Source organism: Berghia stephanieae, chromosome 5 (assembly GCF_034508935.2).
Source record: "Berghia stephanieae isolate SIO BIC M18660-M18661 chromosome 5, UCSD_Bste_1.3, whole genome shotgun sequence".
In the NCBI taxonomy this organism is placed as follows: Eukaryota; Metazoa; Mollusca; class Gastropoda; order Nudibranchia; family Aeolidiidae; genus Berghia; species Berghia stephanieae.
The window spans coordinates 55,640,136-55,659,829 of NC_088364.1; the positions used below are offsets into that span (position 1 = coordinate 55,640,136).

The following is a 19,694-nucleotide window of genomic DNA, read 5'->3' on the forward strand; positions in this document are numbered from 1 at the left end:
AAACGGTTTTCAAAAATGCCAGATTTTTGGAATCTGGCATTTAAAATGCCAAACTGGCAACCCTACTCAAAATATAGTTCAATCTTGAAGAGCTCTACATGTAAACAAATTCGCCTTTCAGGGACTTAAAAATAATACATTTTGAGGAATCCTTTGGTTAATTCCAGAAGAGGGAATATTATTTGAGTTGTTTCCCTTTGTTTTTGTAGGAGCTTTCGGTCGGCCTCCCTCGAAATCAATACATGATTTCTGGATATGTTGGTGGAATGAGTTTTTCTTCCCCCTCATTCAACAGTCAGGGCCCCGGCAGACAATGATGACAATGTATTACAGTACAGAATACAGTATCTGTAACTGTAACCAGAGACTCATAGTAACCACTGTAACACAGTTAGCGGCCGTTTTATTTTGCTCTAGACTTAGGTTCTATCCATATTGGGTTTGCTAAAGTCTTATTTTTTATGTTTAACTAAAAAATCAATGCCAATATAACAATATCAATAACACACTGAATATTGCAATTGATGAGTCGTTGTTGTAAGTTGTAATTGTAACTGGCTGGCACTGTCCTGTCTATTTTTGGGGTAGGAAAATATGCCAGACAAAATGTTTGCTCCAAACAATCTTGCCACAAATGAAAAATTAATATTATTGGTGAAAGATTACCCGTTGATTTATGATTCAAATAAACCCCGAAATAACCAGATGTTGAAAACTACTTGGGCCAACATAGCGACAGCAATGGGGGATGATGCCGTTAATGGTAAGATGTTCAATGTTTTGAGAAACCCCAAATCTTTATTGTCATTGAATTTTTATAACCCAATTATACTCATTGGTTGTCAATATTTCCAGATTATTTTCCAGATTGGGTGGGGATCCCATTAGCAGATGGTAGAGCACTCACTTCACATGGAAATGGATCTGGATCAATCTCGGGTGAAGTCAAAGTCACAGTCGAGATTCCTTCTGATTTCCTTGGGTCTGTTAGATCTAGTGGAAAGTACTTTGTGTCCAATCCAAATTGTAGCAAGCAATTGCTCTTGTCCATTTAACACTAGAAATTGGGATAAACTCGGAGAACTATGCATGGGGAGGGTGTGTGTGTTGGGGAGGGGGGGGGGGGGAGGGGCAGAGTTATTTAACACTGAACACTGAAGTCCAGTTTAGTGACTGTTACTCTTATGATGTTCTCTCCAGTTCTCTTCCACGCTGAAGTCTACCATTTTTGTTAGGTGGAAAAGTCTTCTCGATTTGAGCCTTGTTGTTGAAGGTGCTTCCTTTATGCTTATTTTTATAGGGGTGTCATCTGTGGCTTCATCAATTCTTGCATGCATCCTGTGATTAGCGTCTTGTTGGCAGCCACTGAGTTGGAGTTGACTTTAGACATCCTGTTATTATTGTCATTGATTCTCTTAATTGGATGCGATTTTCATGTGGGCTCCTCATCCAAACAGGGGGACAATATTCTCCCACACTATAGGTGGTACTTGTGAGTTTTCTCACCAGGCTGTTTCTTTTTGCGATTTTATTTGCAGTTCCCTCAATAATAATAATAGATGACATTTATAACGCGCATTTACATCACTGGGTGATGCTCAATGCGTGAAACAATAATATAGTGACATTATTATACAAATGAAACATTATACATACTACATCAACATAATATTATCATATTACAACAATGTAATAACTAAACATAAAGTCATTAATACAAGATATGTTATAATACATCCACATGCTATGTCAAATACGGAAATAATATAAAATAATGATATAATAACATAAACTAAAGTAACATTCATATTGGGTCAAATTACAAAGATGCATTAATCAAGATGTGTTTTAACAAAGAGATGGTGTTTTAACTTTGATTTAAATATTGATAAGGACTTCGCTTCTCTTATTCTTTTAGGAAGAGAGTTCCAGATGGAAGGTCCGATGTGACTGAACAATCTTTGCCGTAAAATTTATATTTATTTGAAACAATTAATTTTGTAGAATCTAGTGCAGAACGTAGACTCCTCGTTGGCTTATAAGTTTCTAAAAATTCAGTAATATACAATGGTGCTTGATCATTAAGGCACTTATAGCACAATACTGCTAGTTTGAATTCGATTCTCACTTTAACTGGTAACCAATGCAGCTCATACAAAAGTGGCATTGAGTAGGATGTTCTCTTCTTTCTTAAAATCAATTTAGCAGCCGCATTCTGGAAACTTTGAAGGCATGATATTTTATCGTTGCTTACATTCGAGATTAACGAGTTACAGTAATCTATTTTAGATAGTAAGAAAGATGTTATTAGTTTGCATGTTACTTCTCTTGTTAGGAAAGGTCTAACGGATGCAATGTGTTTGCGGTAATTTAGCTGTCTGCCCAATGTGATGCCGAGGTATTTAGGATTGGGATCTGTTGTAGTATTGAGTTACCGACTGTGATTTTTAATTCTTTTGTTGCCTCTCGATTATTCAAGTGGAAGTTTGTGGATAATGATTTGGTGGTGTTCTTTTTTAGGTACCACTTATCAAAATATGGTTTCAGGCAGGTGGTGTCTTTGCTTAGAACTTCTTCAATCTCTCTCCAGTTTTTCGATTGATAGGCTAAGGCCCAGTCATCAGCATATCCAAGTTTGAATGCTTTGCAGTTTGGCATGTCAGAAATATAAATATTGAAGATAGTCGATGCTAAAACTGAACCTTGTGGTACCCCATTTTTTAATTTTTCGTGTTTTCCTTTTGTCTCCTCCCAATGTGACATGAAATTGTCTTGTGCCTGTCATGGTAGTATGGTAGACAGTAGTTTAAGCGTCTTTCACAAGGAATAATTTTTGAAAGCTTTAACATCAGTCCGCCTGTCCAGACTGTGTCGTAAGTCTATCAGGACTGTACCAGTCTTCTTAAACGTCTTTTAATTTTTAATGATGTCGCAGACGATTTTTATTTTGCTTTTAATTTTTTTAAAGGCCATGTCATTGGTTGACAAAAATATAGTTATGTATGAAATCTATCAGTATTAGATCTAAATTGAGGATAAAATTTAAAACAAGTATGTAGAAATTGATGCAGCCAATAAATGGAGATATTGTCATTGATTTCACATATTATCGTAATATCTGAATCTGAATGCTACTCGAAGTCGACTCAATTCTGAGTAATTGTATTCAAGGGGACAGAGAGAGTTGTTGAGTGTTGGTATTTAGGCTTAAGAATTTTGATAATCTTCGTTTGACTGTTTCTAAATCTGTTGTGTTCACACATGATTCGGGAAGAGCGTTTCAGTCATTGATAATATCAGAGTAAAAAAAAGTAATGACACGGTGCATAGTATTGAAGGATTTTAATACTATTGTACATGCTAAATCATGATTTATCCCAAAATCAATAGATAATTCCAGTTGTTTTATAAAATACATACAAAATGTATAACATAATATATCATTAACGTCATCAAATATCGTTTATGATCGTACATGAAATTGAAATCAACAATGATATTATAGAGTTTTGAAATAACATAAAAGTATAATGATATAGATTGCTTTTTTGTCAAATTTACAGCCATTGTTGGTTCGCTTGATAGTAGTAGTATGTGGCTACACCTTCAGCTGGAATCTGTTGTCCAATTAATTTGAATATCCCCTGCTCTTAGGACCATCTCATAATCACCAGCAAGGCTTATATCCACAATGAGCTGATTTGCTAATGATATCCTAGCAGAAATTGTCAATTTTGACCCTGGTATAATGTTGTTTAAAATTGATGCGGAAAAATGCGTGTTATATCTAAAGATCTGAACAAGTGTGTATGAAAGGTGTCAGACAAAGCACGAAAGAAAAATAGAAGAAAAAAACCATCCCAAGAAATCAGTCTACCTCGACTGGGGATTGAACATCAGACCTTGTGATTACCGGTCAGACATGTTACCATTTCACCACAGAGGCTCCAGATAGTTGGGACAATTTTTAATACTTATATTCTTTACAAGGTTAGTCGTTTTACGCTGTGAACCCTCGCTTGCATCAAACAACACATACATTGAAAACGAGAGGACGAGGACGAAGACATTTGAGTTGCTCAATTTTATTTCTTTGAAAATTAAGGAGCAGGCACCAATATAAGATAAAGATCTGAACAAGTGTGTATGAAAGGTGCCAGACAAAGCAAGTAAGAAAAATAGAAGAATATAAGTATTAAAAATTGTCCCAACTATCGGGAGCCTCTGTGGCATATGGTAGCACGTCTGACCTATGAGTTATTACAGGGGTAATTTATTTATAATTCTTCTACAGATAAACAAAGAATCATGTACAATTACAATAAAGCCAGATAATACCTTTTTGATTTTAGAATTATAATATAATTAATAATTTTTATTAATCAGTTTCAATTTGTCTTGCTTTAAACGTTTTTTTTTTTAAATCAGTATTTTGCTGACTGACGCTCTCTGTCACATGATGACAATGTATTTAATCGAATGCATGTTATGACAAGCCTGTCAGCCATCTCTACTTTAGTTGTAATTAATTATCCCACTCTTTCCTTGGTGCGAAAAAGGGATTGCTTTTATCGCTAAGGAAAGAAAATGTCATTCAACATTTTATTGTATAAAAAATTGCTGTATTAAATATATATATAATATATATATATATATATATATATATATATATATATATATATATATATTATATATTTATAAATATATATCATTCTCGAAAGCAACTGATTTAAAATGTTTAACTGCATCCAGGTATGTTTGTTTTCTGTGAAATTATTTTTAATAATACAATTTTGACAATTTTGCTCATACAGCTGAAGGATGGAAGAGTAAATGGAGGAATATAAAGGACTCTTACATGAGGAAGAAGAGACAAACAATGGGTAGACACAGGCCTGTCTATGAGAACCATAGAGAGTGGCCATTTCTGGGGATGTTGTCTTTCTTGGACAAACATTTATCTCATCGAAATAAGTAGGTTATGACTTATGACTCACAATCCAATTTAATATAAATCATGAATAAAATAAAATATAATAATTAAAGCATTTTCCATTTCATAGGAAAGCAATGGTGAAGTGCAAATTATAATGATATCAGTTTATTTGTTTGTTTATTAATTTTGCATGTGTTGCTTTTTCATCTGCCACTGTTTCAGCATAAGCATTTGAAATATATGATAGTTTGTTAATTTGTCAGGGTTTTTTTTTTAAATCTTTTGAAATGACATGTTAGTAATATTCAGTAAGTTTGATTAGCCTGGTCAATTGGAGAGGACAAAGATTGAAATAGTTGCCTTAACAGTTTATAAATTGAAAAGTCTGTTCAATTAATTTATTTCGAATGGAAAATAAAGTTTTTTATTACTCTTTCGTCAATTTCAATGTTTTGTGGGAGGAAAAAAGGCAGAAATAAATGATTTGGCACATTTCTCCAATTTGGGGTTTGGGGGTCCCAATAGCCTAGTGTATAGAGTACTTACTTCGCATGTAAAGGGACTGATGTCGATCCCAGATGCAGTCAAGATACCCCCCCCCCCCCAATTCCCTCAGTCATTTAAAACAGATGGGTATAGACCATCAATATAAGTCCTCCACCCTTTCATGTCATGAACGAGTCACTCCTAGATCATACCAATAATTGATCTTACCAAATCTCTCTTTCTAGCAATCGTCCCCTCTTTATCTTACTTAAGGGGTTCCAGTCATTTTATATGTCTGGTTAATTGAAATTATATATATTATTGAGCAAATGTTTTGTTATTTCAGGAGAGAAAAGCATGTATTTAAGATAGAGGAAGAGGACGATGACAGTGAAGCGGGATGTTTGGTGGACATTCCTGATTGTGAGAGGTAACGGCCAAGAGAAAATACGATTGCTTAGTTCTTATGGGGGTTGATTCTTGCCAAGTCAACTTTATGAGCTATTAGTTTTTCAATGATTCTGGTCATCGCCTACAGCAATCGGCCAATGACGAATAAAAATGACCATGTGTCCCCACATTTCTCCACTTAAACCTGGGTGCTTAAGTTGTTAATGTACACTGACCGTTTAGGTTATCCAATGATATGCAACATTGGTAAAGTCGATTTTAGCATCGTGCTAGTGAGTTTGTGTTTAGTTGGTCAATGAAGCATATTTTTTATCTACCTAACATGGCTCAGAGGTATGGCTTTACTTCATGCACAAAAGGTACTGAGTTCGACTACCTGCTTTGTTGTTTGGCCTTGAGCAAGTCACCTCACCCTAGCCCCTGCCTGGGCTATTTCAGTTTTCCCTTAGAAGAGACCCTAAAGACAAATCTCCCCTTGGGGATAAATAAAGGGAATTTTATCTTTTTTTTCTTTTACACTCCTTCACTTGTTCTTTTGTTTGCAAGCCATCAACAATGACAGGTGGAAATGGCAATGATAATACATGAACATGACTCAAGACTCAGATTCAGATGATGAACGCCAGAGGACAAAAATAATGAATTTAAAAATGTGAGCTCAAATAGATATAAAATGTATCACATTCATCCACTATCTTTTATCTATCATGCAAAAATGGGCAAAATACATTAGACCAATTTGAAATTAACTGAAATGAAAGTAATATATTTGGATAATGTGTAGAAGACCATTGTCCTTCTGCATGGATGTGATGAACAGACTTAAACAGAATTCTGCACACACCATTTCAATGAGTACGGATATGTGATCTAAAATTAGATTTTGACGTGTTTACTGAAGTCGATGAATGGAATAGTTAATTCACTATTATTTAGATCATTCAGAATTCATTCAATGCCCATAGATTGAGAGGCAGAAAAAAGTTGGTTGTAAGTTACTAGAAGCCTATTTGACATTTTAAGTTGTTTAGGTTAGAGGTGCTTAAGTTCGTGAAAAATGAAAAGCTATTTTGATATTTATGAAATATGTACCTTGTGTAAATTTCTAATAAATACGCCAGGGGCCTGAGATAAGGCACATCAAAAACAGTGCACAAAGGTTTGGTTACTGGAGAAATGTAAGATGATTTAATGAAAACCTAGGTAATTCAAAATATTGTTTACTTTCTGATCATCTTATTTTATCAATATTTGAAGCAGAAGTTTTCTGGCCAAGATGGAAAAAAAAAATATTTAGTCAGTGTTCGGCAGCATAATGGTACATCACATTTTGTGCTGTATTTATTATTTTTTTTCTTAATGTGTTCTTTTTATTTGTTGTCAGCTCAGCTACAGGAAGCAGTTTGGATAAACAGTAGATGATTGTTATTTTTGTGATTTCTTTTGGTCATTTACTATGGTTTTTATGTATGGCTATGTGTTTTTGTGGTGTGATACTCGCCTTCAGATCGGAAGGTACTGGGACTGAGCCCTGCTCTGAGCAGCACAAAGTTGAGTTCCTGGAAAAGGCTTTTTACTCACATTCTCTTTCGTACTCGGGTGTAAAATTAGTACCTGGCCTTTAACAGTATTGTCTCTGTCAGAAAGAATTGTAATATTGTTTAATTGGTGTCAAGTCTTGTCCTACATGACAACATCGATTTGAGCATGCTTAGTGTAATTGAGTTAATTAAAAGCTAAGTTTTTTTTTCTTTGTTTTTTTAAAAGACTAATTTAATGCTATTATTCAATTCATCAACAGATCTGGTTCTATCGGTGATCTCAACGACAATGGCATACAATTAGATGAAGAAAAGGGCTCAGATGATGCTCAGAATCAAGATAACCATGGCAATAGAAGAAAAGTGCAAGGTTCGGTAGACAATGAGGATGATTGTGAAAGTGTTTTAAATAGCATGGACTATGCTCAAGAATATGGCGACAGCAGTTTGTTTGAGGACCCGGATGGAAATGACTCTTTCTTTCGAAGTTGTAGTCGCAGAATGAGCAAATTATCGCAGCAATCGCAATCTCTTTTACGATTACAAATTACGCAATTATTTTTTAATGCAGAAAATCCTGATATCCCTGATTTAGAAATAACCACAATTCCACAAAGATACGTTAAAAATAATCACACAGAAACTGGCTGAAATGCAGCCCACTAGACAAAGTGATCTCAGAAGTTATCAGAAGGAATATGATGGATAATATTAATATTCTACTACCTCAGGTGATGGTGCACTTTACTCAGATGCAAACAGTTCAATCAGGCACATCATTTAGATGAATTTGATATCAAATTCAAATTTAAAGTAAAACTGGCATGAAAAATTGATTTATGATAGATTGTGTGTTTGTTTTAGTCAATTATTTAATCCAAGCTAAACTCTCTACTGATGATCTAATTAGCACTTCTGTTTAGAAAAGTGAGTGGAGCAGGCACTAGTTTGTTGATATCAAGCAAGAAATGAAGTGAGTAGAGAAGTGCCCGAAGAATAAAAACTTTTGTGGCAATGGGGAGTTGAACCCACACTTCTTTTAACCTCATCACTGATATATGTGTCGAAATGTGAATTTGAGAACTCATTCAAAACTTTAGAAGTTCCTAGAGGAAAATGCGTATAGGTTTATTTTGTGTAAAGAGAGAAATAAAAAACAAATACTCCACCCCTCTTCCACCCTAAATTAGGTGAGCTTTCATACAGTGCAATATCTATGAAATGTTCTCAAAGTGCTTTGAGAGGGGACCCTAGTCAACAGAAACACTTAATTTGTAGTAAAAGACACGACGCTTTTAAGGCTCTATAATCTATTACAACTTTTATTTCGCAGAAAAAATACCGATGGTCAGGTACTAAAATCAAACTGAGAAAAGTGAAAGAATTTAAATAAAAAGCTTTTTCATGGACTCACTTAGGGCTATCCTCAACTGACTGTAACTCGGTATCTACAAATCAGAAACTGACTTTATATTTGCCCAAGTGAAATTGGTGATTGTTTGTTATTGTGAAATTATCAATGCTTTCTAAAAATGATAATCGTGTCTTTAGAATTAAAATATTCAGATGAAACTTCTAAAAGTGAGTTCACTTCACTGGTACTTTAATTTAACAGCATTTGAAATACTGAGAACTCTTTTTTATTTACATGATTTTTCGATTGTTAATAGACTTATTTTAATAATATAACAAGCGACCCAGGGACCAGGAATAACGAGAACTTGATCTGAAATAAGAGTTTATAATTTGAAGTAAAAAGCATGTTCTTAACAAACAACAATGCACACACAATACATACAAAGCCAAGGGCAGTGGGAGGGAAAGACTCTCCTTGCAGAAATTGTTTAACTCCGAAAATTGCCAAAATTTGCCATAAAAAAGTCAACATTTGCTACAAAATGTCCCATAGCTAACATGACTTATGATTTGAACTACATTCCAGCACAGTTTCCTATAACTCATTCGAATATCCAGATTTTTTTCCTCATTATTCTTTGTTATCATTCCATCCGTTCCTCGACTTAATTGTTACCTCCAATTCATTTCACCCAGCCATAAGAAAAATTAATTAATTAATTATCAACCCGGTGATTTGACCACCGATGACTTACTGATGATACACAAGCAGACACTCAGCACTGACACACTCCATCCCCGTTTCGCATAAAAGACACCTCTCTGGATTTTTTTACCACTGCGCATTAGCTCCAATTCCAATACAACACGCCATGATTATGGTTGAATGTTGTGATACAGTAACCCCCTCCCTGACCAAACATACACAAACATCAACCCCTTGTGACATAATATCAATAAAGTAAATAATAATAAAGTTCCTTTTATTTATCCTCAAGCAGAAATTTGTCTTACGGCCTATTCCAAGGGAAGCCTGGAATAGCCGCAGCACAACGCCACAAATTGAGCTACGGAGAGGTTACTTGCTGAAAGCCACATAACGCAATAGATATTCGAATTATGTATCTTTTTGGTAGAAATCAAAGACCATACCGTTGAGCCATACTCTCGATACAACTGAGCTCCTCTGTATTTTTTTTTACATAGATTAAAGGTCTGTTTTAAATGTCCTTGAATTGAGATACAAAGCTGATTAAATTTCAATCCCATATTTTAATGTGTTGAAAGTTTTCGCATATGGCTAAGCCAAGGTTTTTTGCTGAATTTCATAAATTCAATCAAAACATATTAGTATTAGTATCAGTTTTATTACAAGAATTGTTAGTGAATGTACATGTACATGTCTTTTTAAGCTTATCCCTTTTTCTGTTCATATCAAATGGTTGTTATGAGACGGTTGGCATTGTATTATATTTGCTTCAATCAACTTTAAAAAACCCATGGTGGACAGAGAGGTCACTGTGTTTGTTGCTGCATCTTATATCCCCCTACATCTGTTTTCCTTTTCAACATTAGCACATCTTTAACCCTGTTTATACACTGTGGTATTTATTTCAAATAAAGTTCACATCCTTTCACTTTCACCGACTGACTTGCTTTTTTTTTTTTGTGTGATACTTTTAACTTCTGATCTGATCTAGATTTTTAACAAGTGTGTATGAAACGGTGCCAGACAAAGCAAGAATGAAAAATACAAGAAAAATAAAAAAACCATCCCCAAAAAAATCAGTCTTCCTCAGACCTCCTGATTACTGGTCATATGTGCTACTTGGTCTAAAATCTTTGAGTCTATCGCCTCTACATTGAATGGCGTAGGAAAGTGTCGCAAACAACAAATTGTTTGTTTATAAACTTTACTGTCTAAAATAGACGTCTTATTCTTCAGGATATTTGCAACCCCTTCACTTCTATTAGATTTCAGCTCACGAAATGTGCCGGTTTATTTGATTGAAACATTTTATACATCACATCATGCCTCGCTTAAATTAGAAAATGCCCAAAATATGCATTCCCTCTGTCATTCTATTGAAGTGTGGCCAAAGTGCACCTCTAAGTGAAAATTTAATTGAACTAACATCTTTGACTATGAAGCCTTCAATTAAAAACTGTATTGCTAATACTAATAAGATTAAACATAAATGGGCTATTTCCTTTTATAATAACTAAAATTACACTACAGTAAAATTACTTTAAACCGAAAGAAGCTAAACCGAAAAATACCTTAAACCGCAAAGAATGTAATAAATTGTACTAGCTCCTTCATTATCGTTGTACTAATTCTTACGATGAACCGAAATACTTCTAAGCATTACTTTCTTTAAACCGAAACAACTTGAGAGCACCTTCCCTTTTTCTCTCTCTATTTTTCTTCAAAAATTCGGGAAGGTGGCCACACGTAATAATGCCCGATAACAAAACAAAGACTGTAAGCATAAGACGAGGGTGGGGGTAGGAAAACACTTCAATCACTGCACTTGGGCTTGGCCAACACCACAATCGCACAGACTGGAAAAGGAAGACGGGTGACTGGCAGGCGAAAAATGAGGAAAGAGGGGAGTTGGGGTGTAGAATCACGCAAGCGAGATGTTCTCACTCGTTTGCTGATGCTTTGGAACCATCGTCTACTATAAGAAGTCGTTGTTTGGAACTGACTGGATTTACAACACGAGGGGGGGGGGGGGGGTAGGGTACTTACCATTGACATGCCATTTCATTTCCAGTTTGTTTAAATGTGTGTGTAAGGGGGGGGGGGGGGGTCTATGTAATTAGGCCTTTGAACCTAATGGCTTTTCAACAAAAGAGGGGAGTGTAGTAGACAGCCTAGCATTGACACGCATTTTCATTTCCATTTCACTTCACCTCATTATCAATTATCACACAAGACCTTTCGATCTTATTTTAGCTTTACATTTTACTAAAAGATGTCCAAAAGAAAGCACTGTGCTTACATGTTGGAGTTTAAAATCAAAACACTATGTGAAGTCGATGAAAAAAAAAATTGAGCAAGACGGAGATATGTAAAATACACGGCATCCCAAACTCAACTCTTTCAACTATTTTGAATGGAAAACGAAAAACCCGAAAACTATTTTTAAACACACACACACACACACACACACACACATACACACACACACACACACACAAAGAATAATAAAATAACATTTTTTTTAATGGTTGCAAAGACGGCATTTATTCAACAACTCCATTTAAGGGGAAACCCATGATATGATTAAATGAGCAAATTCCTTAAATAGTTACTACACTTGAAAAACATCGCAAAACGGGAACTTGCTTTAAACCAAAATGTCTTTAAACCGAAATGGTTTAGAAGGTCCCCAAAATTTCGGTTTAAAGTAATTCTACTGTATTTTGATTTATAAAATTTATAATGATCTTTTTTCTTCTTTATTATTTTGTACGTGTCTTGAATTACAAAGTGGGCAGCTTTAGGAACGGTATTTGGTTCAAAATGAATTTTCTAGAACCATTTTAGAAGTATTTAACTTGTCTTTGCATGTTACATACTTGCGAATTTCCTATCATTTGACCAAAGTAATAGTATTGGTAGTATATAGTAGTAGGAGTAGTAGTAGTAGTGAATGCTCAAAAAATAAATAAATAAAAGAGAGAGAGAGAGAGAGAGAGAGAGAGAGAGAGAGAGAGAGAGAGAGAGAGAGAGAGAGAGAGAGAGAGAGAGAGAGAGAGAGAGATTATGGATCATTAGATAACATATATGGAAATATCTTGCTACTGTTGCAAAATGTCATCTATTGAATTGAAGACCACTCTCCCAAACTTACTCATAACTGATGTACTGGGCTAGCAGATATCACCATCACATCTTCATTTGGTACATCAGCATCTTTTACCATCACCATCATGGCATCACAACTTCTACAACCGCCATCACAGCATTGTCACTGCCACAACCACCACCACATCACTTCAACCACAGCTTCATCATCATCACCACCACCACTAGAGCACCATCACTACAACAACCACCACTTCTTCCACTGACACTAGCATCAATACTACCAACATGTCACGGGTCTTTTGGTCATTTCTTTGAGTGTTTCGATAGCAATTTCCTTTGATATTGTAATTTCTGAGCCTTATACTAATTTAAAATGGTCATTAAGTTTTAGTTTCTCGATAAATCGATAATTTTGTAATCACTAGAGATTGTTTGAATGATGAAGATCAGAGTTTATTTTGATTTGGGTTTGGTGTTAGCTTTTATATAAATTTTTGTATAGTGCGCACTTTTTTTCCCACATTTGCGGACAAAATACACTTTTGTGCTAAAAAATACACTTTTTAGGGTCATGGAATACACTTTTCGTCCTGGGAAGGTTGACAGGTCTGAATCAGGTTTTGAGATGCAATTTTACAGAAAAAATGGATTGAAAGAGAGATTTTAGCTTGTGTTACTTTATTGAATTGCATTTTGCTGTTGCCATCAGTGAACCATATCAATATCAAACTAAGCAGGTTTCACCCCCACCCCACACACACAAACACAACATTGATTATATATATATATATATATATATATATATATATATATATATATATATATATATATATATATATATATATATATATATATATATATATATATATATATATATATATATATATATATATATTATATATATATTATATATATATATAATATACTTATATATATATTGTTAGCATTGAATCACCGACAATAGAGCAGATCAGTGGGAAGTATGTTATTCTCTTTCATCTATTTCTTCTTTGATATGCCTGTATTCTGTTCCTTATCAGCCACATAGCAGCGTCAGCAATTCCAGTTGGCACGAAGTGACCCACTATCCCAAACAACTTGGCATCCCTCCCTATGAGGTAGCGGGTTCTGGGATATTTAGACACAAGAGCATGGACGTACACATCAACTACTGGTCTAACGTCGTCAGGGGCTGTGGTGTTCATAAGCTCCATGCTGGCCATCACTTGCATGCAATGCAATATCAAATAGAGAAGAAAAAAATCCCTTGGTTGGCAAAGCAAAGACTACTACTACTACTACTACTACTACTACTACTACTACTACTACTACTACTACTACTACTACTACTACTGCTACTACTACTTCTACTACTACTAGCTGACAAAGTTGATTTCCGAGGACTACAATGATATCTAGATCATTGTATGAACCGCCTTTTGTGTAAATAACTATTGTATGGTCATTGATTTAGATTATTTCCAGGCTTTCACCATACTCAATGCGCTTCACAATGCTTCAGTTATTTTTCAATGTCATATGGAACTCCATTTCAATTACATAGACCTCAAGTCAGTCGCCTTTGACGCATCCTTTCTTTTTTTTGTACAAGCCTTCTTAAAATGTACTCTAGACTCCAGTGCAATTGACCAGGTACTCATTAATGCCTAAGTCGAGTGTACTTGAATAAAGCGCTGTCAGTATAAGGGGACATATTGAACACTCTTTTAATTCATTAGATCTATCAAACAAACAAGTATACAAGCACACATATATCGGACAATCATATCAGTTCCAAGAAGTCACCTGATTTAACGTAATTTTCCCCATAAGCTAATTTCACTTCTGGGTCAGCTTGACTAAAAGCGTGGGACAAAGCCTTTTCAACCCCAATCAAATTTACAATATTAGTTTTAAACTATCCAGGTTCCATGATAGATACTTTGACCCCAAAATCATGCACCTCTCGTCTGCCAGTATGGGAAAGAAAGAAGAAAAAAATGACGATTTAATAAAAGCATTGGAGATATTGCATACACAGAAAAAAAATAAAAATAGAATGGGTATGTGGGTAAAACAATCCAACGCCGAATAAATATGAGATTAGGGTTAGACGGCCAACTATTACTAGCTTATCATTCGCACTTCTAGTTAAATTTATTTTCACTAAATTCAAGATCTTTAAATTTCTGTTACTCGAGCACGGTTTCCTCGAACTCCTTGGGACATGCAAATACATAGGTTGGGTTAAACTAGGAAACCGGGCCTTGTCGCAACATGTTTGGGAAAAAAAAAAAAAAAGGGGGGGGGGGGGGTTGGTATTGGTTTGTTTTGCTTTGTACGCGAAAAGTACTGAGTTCGACCACACACTGCGATGGGTGCCCTTGGACAAGTCACTTTTCCTGGCTCACCTTGAGCGCTCCACTATGGATGCCGCCTGGTTATTCCAATCTTCAATTGGAATAGACCTTAAAGTTAAAGACAAATCTGCCTTTGGGATTGATTAAAGGGAACTTTACTGTTTATCTATTTAATTGATATATTGAGGGATATAACTTTTCAAGTTTCAAGGTACTGCTGAGTCACATTTATTTCAAATCATGGCGAATGACATTGTGATTGAAGATTTGAACCAACGGGAACGTGATCTGAATAAGAAGGGGTCCGATAATTTTTTTTTATTTCCCCGTATAATGTAAATATTAATCAATTGATTCTTTTTTGTTGTTGTTGTTGCAATCTTTACAGTGACAATTTTACCTGTTTTACAGTGTTGAAATTATTCATATAGAAAGCACAACTCTGGCTATGAAACCGCCACTTATATATATATATATATATATAATATATATATATATATATATATATATATATATATATATATATATAATATATATATATATATATATATATATATATATATATATATATATATATATATATATATATATATATAATACTATTTACACAGTAAAATAAATGTATAATGGGTATATATATATATATATATCAAGGACAACTATACTGAAAGGACAATCATATGGAATCTTCAGGCAACGCTAGTGGGGGCCAACAAAAAAATATAGAAAATTTACACCAAAATAACAGCAGGGGCATTATATGGCAAGATCTACCTTTTTAGAGAGTGATTGTGAATTCTGGGTCCAAAAAAATATTTAATGATTATTATTATCAGCAGTGAATAGGAGTAGCCAAGAAACGAAAGGATGAGTAGTTAGAATTCTAAAAACTGACCTTATTAGTCATTGATATCAGATGATTTCTTTAGAAGCTTGATTAATGAATGTACATGTAATGTGATTATGAGGAAGAGGATGAACAATTAGATGAAGGGGAAAGGAGATGTACAATATCAACAAAGGGAGGTAATCTGCGGAGGATGATCCCAAGAAAAATATGAATACGAAATATCTACTAAGGGATGCACTACATAGTAGTTGTAATTAGGATCTCTCGAATTTATTAATTTTTTGAACACTATTTCATCCCTATAAGGGATGATCGGTCTGCCAGGTAGAATTTTCATTGGAACACCTGCAGACCAATGTCTTTCACAAATAACAAATTTTGTCGGATGTGGCTCAATATCATCACGAGGAGGGATTTGTTTAACCATGTTTACCGGTCTGGTTCCTCTTTATGGGCAATCTGAACACACAACATTTCTTGGCTTTATTGTAGTTACCATTGTAATTCGCAACACCACAATTTTCCCCATCTTGAATTTGCTAACAAATCACGTCCATGAACATCAGACCCACAAGAGGCAAAAGTTCATGTGAGGAAAAACATTCAGAGTACTGGTTCATTCAATATAGTCAATGGAGTAGCATCAAATTCATAGTTCCATTCCATTCCATATTCATAGAGTTAATTAATAAAGTAACATATCAGATCAATATATATTCAGAGTACAATAGTCGGATTTTTAATAAGGGGCGCGTCTTTTTCTTCTTTTTCTCAGCTAGCTGTTCACGATGTACAGCTGCAAAAATTTGTATGAAACTCTGGATCATTTTGTCGTAATAAAAATGTTTTATCACGACTTAAAAAAAAAAACAATAGGAAAGTATTTCGCTTATTACAGCTATATTAAAATCGATAACGGGTGAGGATCTGAACTCAAAAATGATTTATAGTGTCGAAATTATGATTTTCCGCTTATCCATTTTGAAAGAATTTGTTAAAATGGAATGTTCAGTTAATTGAAACTTATATGATGTTCGTACAGAATCTGAATATGAAGGAACGACAGACAAGTTTACATTTTATAACAATCAATATACGTGTTTGATGAATACAAATAAAAGTGAACATTACGCACTTCCAACATTATTTTGAGTTCAAAGTTTTGAGGAATAGCTTGGTATTTATGCCAAAGAGGATTACATAAATTTAATGTAGACCAGTCAAAAGTAGAAATTCATCAATTTATGATACAGTGTTTCCACAAAATGTGCTTGTGTTCAACAACAACGTAACAACAATAACATGCAAAACTCAGAGTTGATTGTGAAATTCCAATTCCATAGATGTCCTCTTTAATGGCTTATCGATAGATACAAGTAGACTTCTTTTCGCAGCTTTACGAGAAAGGAACCGATAGAGATTCTGTATCATATCGTATTGTTTAAGAGCTTATAGGTTTAAAAGAAAACTTTAAATGCTGTGTGAATCGGTCATGCATAGATACAATTTTTCAAAGTTAAATATAAACATTCAATGTTAATTTGACAATTTTGAGTATTTAATCACTAGTTCAAATAAGTTAAAACTAGAGATTCATATCAGTCTTCGGTAATTGCGATGTGATGTAAATAAAAAGCAATAAATTATAAAGTCAAAATTGGATGCAAACTACATAAGTTGTTACTTTATGTTAATGTGTTTTGCTTGTATTCGGAAAATAGTAATTTTTGTAATAGTATGATGTGAACTCATAACCACTAGCCGGAACTACCTACTGTGTCACAATATTTTTTTGAAAAACGATGAAGTCATCTCTTACTTTGTGGTGCGAAACTGTTTAAATATTTAGCAGTGTAAAATCTCTAATTGTATGACAGCGGTTTTAAAGTGGCTTTTTATAGGTTGTGAAGAAGAAATCTTTTTTTGTGATATGGCATCACAATTCAATATGGGCCAAAATCTTTATTCAGTTAAGAGAAATTGATTCGGAGGTTGACACAAAGTTTTGCAACTTCTGATAGAGGGACATCTTAGAAAAACTAGAAAAACATGCACCATTCATAAAACATCTGACTACTATAGTTCATTCCTTAGAGTACAGTCAATGAGTAGCATCAGAATCAGATCCATAGTTCCCTTCCATAGTCATAGAGTTGTTTAATAGAGTCTCATCTTAGATCAATGAGACAAAACTATATATTCAGACTACTAGTTCATTCCTTTCAGTCAATGGAGTAGATCAGATCCATAATTCCTTTCCATAGTCACAGAGATAATAGTAATAGAGTGAGTGAGTGTAACTGTAACAACAGTAACATCTCAGATCACTGAGGCAAAACTATATATTAAGAGTCTTAGTTACTAGTCCCATACGATTGACAGTCATATCAGCAACACAGATCCATGTAATGGGCATAGCTATATATTCAGAGTCAGAGTCCAAGTTCCATCATATATGAATATGATATGGTAATATCAGACCCACTAACTAGCAACTTCTACTAGAAGTTCTAGATAGAGTAGAGTAGAAATAGAAAGGACTGTTCAAGTTCAAGATAAAGTTGTGAAGTTGACGTGACGAGCAAAGGGGCCCTCTAGACTTATACACTAGACTAAAACAATAAAGTCAATATTTGTCAGTTAACCATATAGAAAAAATATATAAATATAAAGCCGCAGGCCATAATTCATAATAAAATAAGGAACAGTAATTTAATCCGATTCGGATTCCGAATCAGGAGGAGTCTGATTCTGATTATCTGTGCGACTCGACAGAACAACACGACAAGGTGACAATGGGCCCAACTATCGTCTGCAGGAACTACAGTTGATAATTCTAAACATGTCTTAAATAATTATTACGCAACTATTATTGGTACTTACCACTTTTCAAAGATTCTGGTTCGATAAATTAGCCATAGTTATTAAAAGGTATTGAAATCAGATTCGTACTTTCGATTTCAAAAAAGATAACAAACCCAATCACTCAGTTTGTAAGAGGGCGTCATAGAAAAATAGTTCATACTTTCCTGTGAAATTTTTGATAGTTCACTACCTTTTTGTATATTTTCATATCATTCAAGACAAAAGAAATAATATTATTTAAAACTTATGGTCGCCAATTTACCAATTTATTATAAAGTACCGAAATTATAAGAACAGAATCAATTATTGCGCATTCAAGGAAATTGTATCAAGGCAGAAAAGCGGTAGTTTTGCTTGAAATCGTTATCCAACCAATGGCCCCCACTAGCGGGGGCTGAAAATCCAAGGCGAGCCTCCTTTCTAAAGCCCTCCTTGATATATATATATATATATATATATATATATATATATATATATATATATATATATATATATATATATATATATATATATATAATATCCATTATACATTTATTTTACTGTGTAAATTATAAAACGTCTGGACAAAAAAATCCTTATTGAGATGCAATAAAGTATTATTATTATTATTATTATTATTATTATTATTATTATTATTATTATTATTATTATTATTTTTAATATTATTATTATTATTATTATTATTATTATTATTATTATTATTATTATTATTATTATTATTATTATTATTATTATTATTATTATTATTATTATTATTATTATTATTATTATTATATCGAGTAAATTTTTAAATTAAATTTGTTGTTTTTATTTAATTGAGGGCACAATGAAGATTAACTTATAATTGTAGGTGGGCCATTGCCCATGGCTGAAAGCCAGAACGGAGAAATAATAAAAAATTACCATACTTGGAATCGATATGAGTTCAGCTTTCGACACCATATGTAGAACCAAGTTGTTATCAATCCTTGACTCATTCTTGAACAAAGATCACGTGAAGCTCATAAGATACTACATTACAATTTGAATCCGGCAGAGAATTAACAACAATATCAACCTCAATCGGAGC

General features: G+C 33.9%; 2 protein-coding genes and 1 pseudogene across 6 annotated transcripts in view; 1 reads left to right on the forward strand and 2 right to left on the reverse strand.

Annotated features, from left to right (window-relative positions):
* LOC144973251 (85/88 kDa calcium-independent phospholipase A2-like) overlaps positions 1 to 19,694 on the reverse strand; it is a 52,187-nt gene that overhangs the window by 32,454 nt on the left and 39 nt on the right. For 2 of the 3 annotated variants that reach the window (XM_078915475.1, XM_078915479.1), the window contains exon 1: positions 19,534 to 19,694. This exon is cut by the window's right edge. The gene's annotated coding sequence lies outside the window, so the exon portion shown is untranslated. Of the gene's footprint in view, positions 1 to 18,643; positions 18,723 to 19,533 lie in introns of those variants that run through there. The other variant, XM_078915477.1, reaches the window with a different exon arrangement.
* Positions 78 to 10,373, forward strand: LOC144973252 (uncharacterized). 3 transcript variants are annotated; one of them, XM_078915482.1, is made up of 5 exons: positions 208 to 390; positions 856 to 982; positions 4,815 to 4,974; positions 5,769 to 5,852; positions 7,635 to 10,373. In XM_078915482.1, the coding sequence occupies exons 2-5, from the start codon at positions 892 to 894 to the stop codon at positions 8,023 to 8,025; spliced, it is 726 nt and encodes a 241-aa protein (XP_078771608.1). In that variant the 5' UTR covers positions 208 to 390; positions 856 to 891; the 3' UTR covers positions 8,026 to 10,373. The 3 variants fall into 3 exon arrangements, with proteins under 3 accessions (XP_078771607.1, XP_078771608.1, XP_078771609.1); XM_078915483.1 differs by having other exon boundaries at positions 218 to 373; XM_078915481.1 differs by lacking the exon at positions 856 to 982 and having other exon boundaries at positions 78 to 763.
* Positions 13,534 to 19,694, reverse strand: part of LOC144973976 (retinol dehydrogenase 7-like) — a 29,412-nt pseudogene continuing 23,251 nt past the window's right edge.

Excerpts from the sequence above, each read along its gene's own strand:
- LOC144973252 (XM_078915481.1), top strand. The coding sequence starts at position 595 with ATGCCAGACAAAATGTTTGCTCCAAACAATCTTGCCACAAATGAAAAA. Across the intron at positions 4,975-5,768 it reads CATTTATCTCATCGAAATAA|GAGAGAAAAGCATGTATTTA; the intron begins GTAGGTTATGAC and ends TTGTTATTTCAG. Across the intron at positions 5,853-7,634 it reads GACATTCCTGATTGTGAGAG|ATCTGGTTCTATCGGTGATC; the intron begins GTAACGGCCAAG and ends ATTCATCAACAG.